Raw genomic sequence first — 10,377 nt, forward strand, 5'->3', positions numbered from 1 at the left:
TGCGATTTCATGAAGTTTCAACCTCCTGTCTTGACGAATAAGCTCATCAACTCGCTTCACATTGTCTTCTGACGTCGCAGTCATCGAACACCCTCTCCCTTCCCTGTCTGTCAAGTCGGAATGGCCGGCTTCAAACAAATTACACCAGTGATAGACTTGTGTACGGCTTATAACATGCTCACAATATACACTCTGAAGTTCTTTATGAATTTCGGTAGGATTCAGACTTTTGGCGTTCAAAAAAAGTATGACAGCTCTGATTGACCAAGTTTCAAGGTGGGCCGCCATCTTTAAAATCGTCTAGAAATTCATTGTGCAAAATGATGCACTTCATAATTTCTGGGAATATCCTTAAGGAAATAAGGAATATCATGTCGTTTACAGAATTAAAAAATCTCCACTGGTTGCTGAGCAATGGGCATTTTTCGGTTATTTCTGAAAGAGCCCACGTATATATATATATATATATATATATATATATATATATATATATATATATATATAAATATTTCGAGTATAAATATAAGTATTTCTCAATTATATATATATATATATATTTATATATATATATATATATATATATATATATATATATATATATATATTTGTCTACACATTAAAACAACACCCCCCCCCCCCTTCTATCGATGTATAAATTCGTGTGTGTTTGTGTATAGATAGTATGCGCTTAGCTAAGAAGCTCATAACATTGCCATCCGGAAGTATAACGGACCAACACCAAAAACTGTGTGTATCCATGAACGTTTATAGTCGGGTTAATACAGTTCAGTGAGCATTACTCATAAACGCGGATGGCAAAAAACAACAACAAAGACCTGAGTGACGTCATCTTCGAACTATCTATATATGTGTGGAGTTCGTTTGAAGGTGCAGCTGATTGCATTTTGCGATATCCTGTTGTTGTTCATTGTCGTCTTTTTATTTCGATGTTTGTGTCATTTGAATGGTGCTAGCTAGTCCGCCTGCCAAAATAATAAATAAAACATCTTTTGCAACTCAGAAGTAGCAAGAACAGTTCCAATGTTTGATGCGGGAATCGATCACACCCACTCTCCCGTTTTAAAGTAGGGTAATTTAAATAAACATCTCAGCACTGACAGTTCACTACTGGGTATATTTATTTACACAAATGTTAATTTTAAAATGAAAGAACTAGAGTCATTTTTCACATGAACCGCGAGGTCAATTTTGTATAAAGTTTCAACTCAAGAAAATTCACAAGACCTTTTCTCTATCCTGAATCGATTTATCATTTGAAAAGAACGCGTCTTCTTTCAAAATGACACCGTGAAAATTATCAGACACAGACATTGGGTAAGAAAATTGGTTAAATGAATGTAATATCTTCATGCACAGGAAAGTAAAACCTCTATTAAGCTTATATAGAAGGAACGAAAATGACACCACTCAGATCACTGTTATTGTTTTTAGCAGTCATTTTTATGAGTAGTTCTCACTAAATTCTATCAATTCAAGGTTGCATGTAGTAATGTGTCTTAGTTCGTTATATCCCGCTAGCGGATGCTGTGAGTATTTTTGGCTAAATGCATAGCATCAATAGGTGGGTTGTTAAATTTTAAATTGCTATAATTACTTTCTATTAGAATGTAAATCTTTATGTGTTTCTCATTGTGCACGGTGAACAGCATCATCAAGAGAGACAACCCAACATTATAAAAATTTTGTAATATTTATCAATAGTAGCCTCCCCTAGAAATGAATACACCAGTACACCATGACAACACTTCCGGTAAAACGACGCTTTTCAGTTCAGCCACGTCTTTGTGACGCACATAAAAGTAGGATATATAAACCATATCCTGTTGAATTCTGACCCATTTCATGTTTACTAGTTAAGCAGTGACCTGTTCATAATAAGGTCCTTTCATCATTCAACTCAAAGACATGGCTCTTTTAGCTATGAATTACTTGAAATTCTCGTTCCTTTTCTTGCTTATTTCACTTCAAAAATGTTTTGCAAAGGAAGAATTTTTCAAAGAAGTTTCGAAAGGTGAGCGTTTTGTTGAGTTTTGTAACAATAGTTAGGTGGACCCCTTTCCTCATTCAGAATGAAGGAATTATATTGTTATAAGTAGTCGTCTGCATCTGGTCTTAGACTTAGATTTAACGAAGCAATCAAAAGCCGAGAAATCGTTATCAATTTTCACAGTTTTATTTCCGGGTTTTTTTTGGTCTTCGGGTTTACACGTCATATGTTTGAAAAAATATGGGCCCAGCACTGCAAAGTTCACAAATACATCATGAAACAATTTAATATTAAAATGTGTGTCGATTTTCTGAATCTAGTTAAGTGCCCTGTTGAATTATTGTGTTACTTTGTATCTTCTAATATTGGTATCTTCTGGTGGTAATGAATTCCATTCTAGTTCTAGAATGGTTCAAGGAAAAAAAATGAATTTATATGCTTTGCTTTTTTGCAAATTTTTGTATGTAGTTTGATGTTTGTTTCCTCTTATATTCAATCTGTTTGATTGTCTTTTTTATGTTGTCTGAGATCTGAATGGCTACTGTTGGGTCTATGACGGATTTCTGATATACAGCGAAGCCCACTTACAGCTACATCCATTATAGTGACATCCTCTCTTTAGTTATATATATAGAGAGTTCAAGTCCCTATTAGTTATTTTAAAAACTCACCATAACGACATACATTTTGGTCAAAACCATGTACAGCAACAGCGACATGACATTATCATCATCTTAAACTAGAGCTTTTATATAAACTAGAGCTTTTATATAGCGCAATATCCAATAAATGTGCTCAAAGCGCTTTGCAAAGGGTCCCTGACCAACATCAACACGTAAAATGTAGAACGAGACATAACGCCTATTAGGCAATATTACAAATTTTTTCCGACAGAGACAATGCTGTTGACGGCCATCCAGGTATTCATTTTACACCTGAGTACGGAGAGAGAATGTGAGTAAAGAGTCTTTTCCAAGGACTCATCTATGCACCGAGTGAGGCTCGAACCTAGGACCCTCCGATCCGAAAACAAGTGTCATACCACAAGACCACATAGCCGCACATAACCTGGCTGGTACAAATGTTATTTCTGTTGAAAAATATTTATAATAGCCATCATGTTTCATCTAAGGGTTGAGGCATGAGACACCTTGTCTTCTAAGCATGTTGGCACATCTAGTGAATATTGCTCTATATAAAAAGAAACTGACTTAAAAATTGACAAGAAAAATCAACCAATAACTTCAAATTGATAGTCAAGGCCACATGTCTGGTCCTATGCTTTCTCACAAATGAAATCCCATAGTCGTAGATTGATTTGCTGATCAATGATATCCAATCCCCTCCTGACCAGTTGGTGTGTATGTTTTCTGGAGCTGAGGCAAGATGAGATTAAAACCTAGCTTTCCTGGTGTATTGCATTGCTTAAGTGTACACAAGCTGGTCACCCGCAGCTAGTGAATGCATCAAACCAAGGAACACTCCTCTTTTATATGATAGTGCGCTTATCGACCCACTATCAATATCTCTGATTGCTTATCATGGGCATGGATAAGAAAATGAATTACAATTCCCACTCCTTCTTCTACCAAGTTTGAAAGAAAATCGCTGACTATAATTCCTTTGGTGCATGAGCAAGCAACACAACAGTTGACCAGTGGGTGAATGCTTCCACCTAGGCCATCTGTTTGTTTTGCTTTGCCTAATCTATGAAACAGACCTCAGTTCACCATAACTCGACAAAGATAATCAAAAATCGAGAGTAAATTGGAACAGTAGGATTTGAATCACAGAGACAGAGAAAGAGAGAGAGAGAGAGGGAAATAAAGAAGAAGAAAAAAAGCAGCGACTGCTGACAAATGGTGATGTTGATGCAGTGGTGCAGAAATAATTCAGGCAAAGTCGAGTGATCAACAGACCGATGTCATGGCCTATTGTTATAACCCAGGCAAAGGTATTTGTAGACAAGCCAGAAAAGACGAGTTTTTAAGCAAGCAATGGCTGGCTCAGTTTTTAAGAAGTGACATGGCACTATTTTCAAGGTAGCCTACTTCAGGTGATCATCCATTATAGATTGTTAGAAAAAGACAACTATTATCAAATACTTTAACCCCCCACCCTTCCAAGCGCTATTTTTAGTTGTTCCACTATAACGACAACTCTCTAAGGTGACATTATTTTCTGGTTCAGACAATATCGTTATAAGGGGGTTCCACTGTATATTAATCTTTTTTATTAATTGAAAGAGAACTTTTTTTTTTTTATGAAAAGCCAACCATCCACTTTCATTGACATTTTTACGTAAATGAATTACTTTTTTAAAACCAAAATCATGCTGTATCAGTACGTTAATTCCCATCCCCACTCCTTAATCTTTTAAATCAACATATTAAATAGCAATAGGTCTTTAAAAATGTAGACATTAGTGATACGCATTTTGAAACATTTTGGTCATGATCTGTAGAAACAAAACACCTTGTGTAAAAGTTGTGCTTCCACATTATCATCTTCAGCAGCAATGGCAGTATATCTCCTGAAACCACTTACAATTGTCTAAGTTGGTAATCTTTGTCGACAACATTGATGATAATGAGTTCAAACTAGCCCTATTTGTTTTGATTTGCTTGTGGTTTGTTTTGGGGTTTGTTTTGTTTGGGGTTTGTTTTTTGTTTTTTGGGGGGGGGGGGTCTTTTTTTTTTTTTGTTTGTTTGTTTGTTTTGTTTTGTCTGGTATTTTGGATAAGGTATTTTTAACAGTTACACTTATGGACTCAAATATGAATGATTGCCGCGCTATTGGCAGTAACCCAGTGTTTATAAATAGGAGGTTATAAATAAATCATGGTCCCAAACAGATGACTTAAGGATATAAGGTTAATAAATTAGGCATTGCTAGGCATATGAAGCAAAGTATAGCTGTCAAGATGTGCTATATAGTTATGCATATTTATTTTATAAATTTGTTTATGTGAATTGAAAAGTATCTCTATTATTATTTTTCAGAGCTGAGATGCAGTGGCTGTGATTTGACAGTTAAAGGTAAGAAAATTAGTATAAGATAACCCTGACAAAAGGACCAAATTAAAGGTCTAAATGCACAAGAAAGTGCAATCGATTGTATAAAAATTATTCAAAAGATTTAACTTTAGGAACAGAAGCTTCTTATCTTGCAAAATTACTTTGTGTTGCTGAAAACTGGCATTCTCTTGTGCTATGCACTTCCAAGCCAAGAAATGTCACATCATGAGCTGACTTGTGATCTTGTGGTATGACACCCAGCTTTTGACCTGGGCAGCGCAAAGTTTATTCCTTGGAAAAGGCTTTTTACTGACATTTATACTTTGTACTCAGGTGTAAATGGAGAACCTGAACCTGGCTGGTAACAATGTTATTTCTGTTGAAAAATATTTATACAGACATCATGTCTTATCAAAGGGTTGAGGCATGAGACATCTTCTAAGCATGTTGGCACATCTAGCGAATATTGCGCTATATATATGAAAATAAAACTGACTTTAAAACTGACAAGAAAATTCAAGCAGGTTTGAGTCCTGGCCCCCATGACAATTTTTTTTTATCTGAGGATCTAAAGCATTACAACCATGATCCAAGGATCAGACAAGATGATTGCTACGTAAGCAATCGGTTATCCCAATTAAAACCTTAAATTCAGTCCGGCATCATGCTCACAGAATTTATACCTGCCATTCATAACAACCTCGATTGAGTAAAGTGAATTGTTTGGGATCTATATCAGAAAGTCGACATCAATGGTTTACTCACTCACTCATTCCCATTACCAGATGGTCGTCAGATGGGACTTGCGGGATGCAGCCTTCACAATCTGATGCCTCTCATCTCTGACTGCTTATAACCAGATCTGCCAATCCTACTGATTTGATCGGGAAATTCCTGATCTAGTTGCCCTGTTCCTTAACTCCCGATTACAGATAGATTTTCCCAATAAGAGCTTCACATTTTTACAATTTTTCAAAGTGAATTTTTATAAACATGGTAAATTACAACAATTGAGAAATATGGTAATATTAATCACAATGGTTATATTTGATATTATAATAATATGGTATATGGTTCCTTATTGTCAAGTATTCATTTGGCTTGGATCTGGTAATAGCAACAGGATGACATCATCTTGTGACCATGACATGCTAAAGTGGAAAAAAATAAACACATACCCTTCCAAATAATCCTGTAACTGTAAGTTATTTTCTTTTATTTGCCAGTTGAATTTGTTATTAGTTGTCAATGTGGCAGGTTCAAGTTTGACTAAAATTCTCTATTTAACATTCTGAAAAGTTGGCAGGTCTGTATAACGTCAAAATGTTTCATTCCTTGATTTTGTCCTGTCACATTTTTTTTTTGTCTTCCTCTTCTCCATTGATCTTCCACCATCCTTGCTGTCGTGTCTGACCAGTGTCCAAGCGATGAAAGTTTACTTCTTTTAATATTGCAAACAATGATGATTGCCATAAATAAATTGCTCAATAACCCAAACTTCCTGACCTGCGAGACAGATGTAGAAATCTGCACATCATTACAATATTAAAAATCACATGCGAATAAATTCCATCAAGTTAACTATCTGCGGGTTTTCAAAGACACCATTTAAAACAAAAGAAAATACTAAATGCTTAACATTTCAAAAACCACATGAATTCCATTATTATCTTAAAATATCCAATAAACAATGGCACAGGTTTTCAACTGCCTCTCTCAACCATAGAAAACTACCACCATTCAATTTTTGTAAAGATCATTTTCGGTCAAACTGTTTCATGATTTACCACAACAGTGACTGCTCAGTCAAATAATGAGCGACTGCACAACTCATGTATATCTGTAGCTTAAGATATAAGTTCAGACAACAGATTCATAAAACAAATTTTCTGGATCCTCTGAGCAAAAAGTCAGTTCTTCCCCACCCTTTTTTTAAAATATCAATTCTTCCACGCAATTCTAAATATGTTTCTTTTATTTTTTGTTTAAGCTTGTTCTGTTTGATCTAACGCTTCGTTTCAGCAAACCTTTTAGTCATTCAAACCACCAACAGATAAAAAAAAATTATATATACTAAATAAGGGAGCTATGCTCTTTGAAATAAAAGTAAACGCCAAACCTCCTCCTTCCCCTCCCCTCACCTCATTTCTAAAAAGGCAAGAAAGGAAATAAACAATGGTTGAATCATATTCTGTAGATGACAAAAAAGGTCTATTTACTGTTGTAACAGCTCACAGCTAGTTTGACAATTATTGTGTTTTAGAATTTTGTTGAACACCGCTAACTTTTATTGTTCACTCGTTCTCTTCGTGCAGTTTTGGATAGGATGCTAGGCAATCTTGACAAAAGAGATATTGATCATCAGGTGGACAAGGTTTTAAACCACGTTTGTGAAGAAGAAAGGTTCAGCATTTCCGAGTATAATCCCAAGAAAATGGTCAAAGTTTGTGAGTTTATAAAAGGTAAAATTGATTTTTTTAAATGTTTTTTTAATATATTGTTTATGTGAATGGAGTCATTGTTTAAATATTGAAATCACACAGTTTATATCATTTATTTTCAGGAGAAAAAAAAAACGTTTTGTTACAGTAACCTTAAAAATATAGTGATTTGAATTTTTTTTAAAAGGTATATTTCAAAATTTCTTTATTCATTAGTGAAATATCGTCCTTGCATTTAAAAAATAAAAACCAGATATACAGTTATTGTCTGATTATGAATAGAGATTGTGATCAATCACCATGTAGAATTATTAGTTTTAAAAATTGAAACATGACGAGTTGTATCCCAAATGACCCTGATTTGGTTTGTTATTCAGATTACCATGGAGGAGAATTGCGAAAAGAACTAATTTATCACTACAGCCAACCGAAAAAACCGACGTATTTGGAATTTGCCCAACACATCTGTCTAGATATTATGAAGTTGTGTGCTGGGATTTCACACAAATGGCAAGACAAAGAGGTATACAACATTTTGATACCACAGAATTCAATGAACATAAAACTGGTTAAGTTTGGGTTGTTTTTGCCTTTTTAAATCGTTTTTTTTTTTTTGTGTTTTTTTTTTTGATTCGTGTAATTATTGTTTCGTTTGTGTGTGTGTGTGTGTGTTTGTGTGTGTGTGTCTGTGTCTGTGTGTGTATGTTTTATATTGTTTTTTTTTGTGTTTTTTTTTTTTTTTTTTTTTTTTTGGGGGGGGGGGGGGGGGTTTAGAGGAGGGGGTGTAATTGTTGTATTTTGGTTTTTGTTTGTTTGCTTTTTTTTTGGGGGGGGGGGGGGGGGGTTTAGAGAAGGGGGTGTAATTGTTGTATTTTGGTTTTTGTTTGTTTGCTTTTTTTTTTTTTTTTGGAGGGGGGGGGGGGTCATTTTGGGTTGTTTTGTTTCTTTAAATAGAAGAAAGCACATGATTTAACAAGAACAGAGGATAAACATTAAATCTGAATGTTATTTGTGCATATTCACATACTATTAATATCTCTTACTATAAACACATGATAGGATTTTTAGGAACTGCTTTTGGGTGTATTCAAGGCTTGCTTAGATTTCCATTAAGTTAAAACCTGTCACCTGTAAGTGTTTCTTTATTCTTATTGTTATCGTTGTTGTTGTTTGTTGTTAGTACATTTTTAGAAATTCCCCTGAAGGGAAATTATCTTTGAGTTTGAGTGATGGGCACAACTCCGGGTTTCCTTTTGAAAAGTGCCCCTTTGAGCTATAGCATCTTGATTTGCATTGCTAGCAAGTGTTTCTCTATTGTTGTTGTCGTTGTTGTTGTTGTTGTGGTTAGCACAACTCTGGGTTTCCTTTTGAAAAGTGTCCCTATGAGCTTTAGCATCTTGATTTGCTCAAGGCCATACAGCACATCCGGTGGGGTTTGAATCCAGTACCTATTGGTTAGGAGGTAAAAACTACACCACATTAAGACTTTTCAGTCCAACAATGAATTGTCAAATGATTTAAAAACTTACCTTTAATTAAACATTTAAGTCAATCATCATTAAATCATCTACAGTGATACTCTTCAACAAGTCAGTGAATGAATCTTATTTTATAGAAATTTTTTCTGCCTTCCTGTCCACCCAGCAGTGATTGGGTAGCTAGGTCTGGTAGATCTGGTAGAAAGTACTTCACGATAGACTAGCATCCTATCAAAAGGGTAGCAAGCAATTGCTATTGTCCATATCATGCAATAGAAACTGCCTAATGAATCCGAACGACTACTTTTTTTTCTTTTGATTAATATGATGTTTATTATTTTTCTTCAATCCAGGACACCATGATTCACATTGACAGTGACCATGGCTTTACTGTGGTTCCCGGTCGAAACATCAGGATGGCAAATCCTGTTCATGAACAACATGACGAGTTTTAATAGTTATAAGTACTGCAGTTTATTTCCTAACCTGTCCGTTATTGTAAATATTCCTTGTTGCATTTAAAATCATTATTTTAAATCAAAATTTTAACACTTGAACCTTGATTTTGGAATCTCCCAACACACAGCAATAACTATTGAAAGTTAAAACTAAGGGTGCCTAAGTGATTCAATAAAGAGATAAAGAAAATATAAAGAGTTAATGTGACTTGCACACATATATATATATATATATATATATATATTATATATATTATATATATATATATATATATATATATTATATATATATATATATATATATTGAAACAGTACAAAACAGAGTTTGTTTTGTATTTTTCAATACATATATAAGTGAGATATTTTCATTCTTTTCATTTTCTTTACCTAATCACCAATTATTATTTTTCTTTTATATAACGCAATATCCACTAAACATGCTCAAAACGCTTTACAAGAAATCCCTGGCCAACAGCAACATTTAACATTTAGGACAGGACATGATGCCTGTTAGGCGATATTACAATTTTTTCGGACAAAGCCAACGCTGTTAATGGCCAGGTATTCGTTTTACACCTGAGTACAGTGAGAGAATGTGAGTAAAGAGCCTTTTCCAAGGACTCAACTATGCGCCGAGTGGGGCTTGAACCCAGGACCTTCCGATCCGAAAGCAAGTGTTATACCACTAGACCACATAGCAGCACCAATTTTATTTCTGAGATTATTAAATGAATCTCATTAATGCCATTTTTAAAAAAATTAGATTTGCCATGTTTTTTTTCCAATATTAATGGAGGTAATCAAAATTTGCAATACTATTTTAATTATTATTGTTATACTTATTCAGATCATGGTAACAATTGTTTTTTTCCATTATACAACAAACTGTTATAGAACTATTATTTCTTTGCATATCATTATTAATTCCTAACCTAGTTTGCTATGCTATGAAATAATTGAATTGCGAGTGCTTAA

General features: G+C 34.3%; 1 protein-coding gene across 1 annotated transcript; it reads left to right on the forward strand.

Moving 5' to 3' along the window:
- Positions 1-1,772: 1,772 nt before the first annotated feature.
- LOC144973162 (uncharacterized) lies at positions 1,773-9,635 on the forward strand. Its single transcript, XM_078915283.1, has 5 exons — positions 1,773-2,032; positions 5,011-5,046; positions 7,341-7,487; positions 7,844-7,989; positions 9,298-9,635. Exons 1-5 carry the CDS (start codon positions 1,927-1,929, stop codon positions 9,397-9,399), a joined length of 537 nt encoding a protein of 178 aa, XP_078771409.1. The 5' UTR covers positions 1,773-1,926; the 3' UTR covers positions 9,400-9,635.
- Positions 9,636-10,377: the final 742 nt, after the last annotated feature.

This window comes from Berghia stephanieae, chromosome 5 (assembly GCF_034508935.2).
Source record: "Berghia stephanieae isolate SIO BIC M18660-M18661 chromosome 5, UCSD_Bste_1.3, whole genome shotgun sequence".
Classification (NCBI taxonomy): Eukaryota; Metazoa; Mollusca; class Gastropoda; order Nudibranchia; family Aeolidiidae; genus Berghia; species Berghia stephanieae.

What these genes read in the sequence shown, in the direction of transcription:
- LOC144973162 (XM_078915283.1), top strand. Translation starts at nt 1,927, where the DNA reads ATGGCTCTTTTAGCTATGAATTACTTGAAATTCTCGTTCCTTTTCTTG. An exon ending in CTGTGATTTGACAGTTAAAG is followed by an intron (nt 5,047 to 7,340) that starts GTAAGAAAATTA and finishes CTCTTCGTGCAG; the next exon opens with TTTTGGATAGGATGCTAGGC. An exon ending in AGTTTGTGAGTTTATAAAAG is followed by an intron (nt 7,488 to 7,843) that starts GTAAAATTGATT and finishes TTTGTTATTCAG; the next exon opens with ATTACCATGGAGGAGAATTG.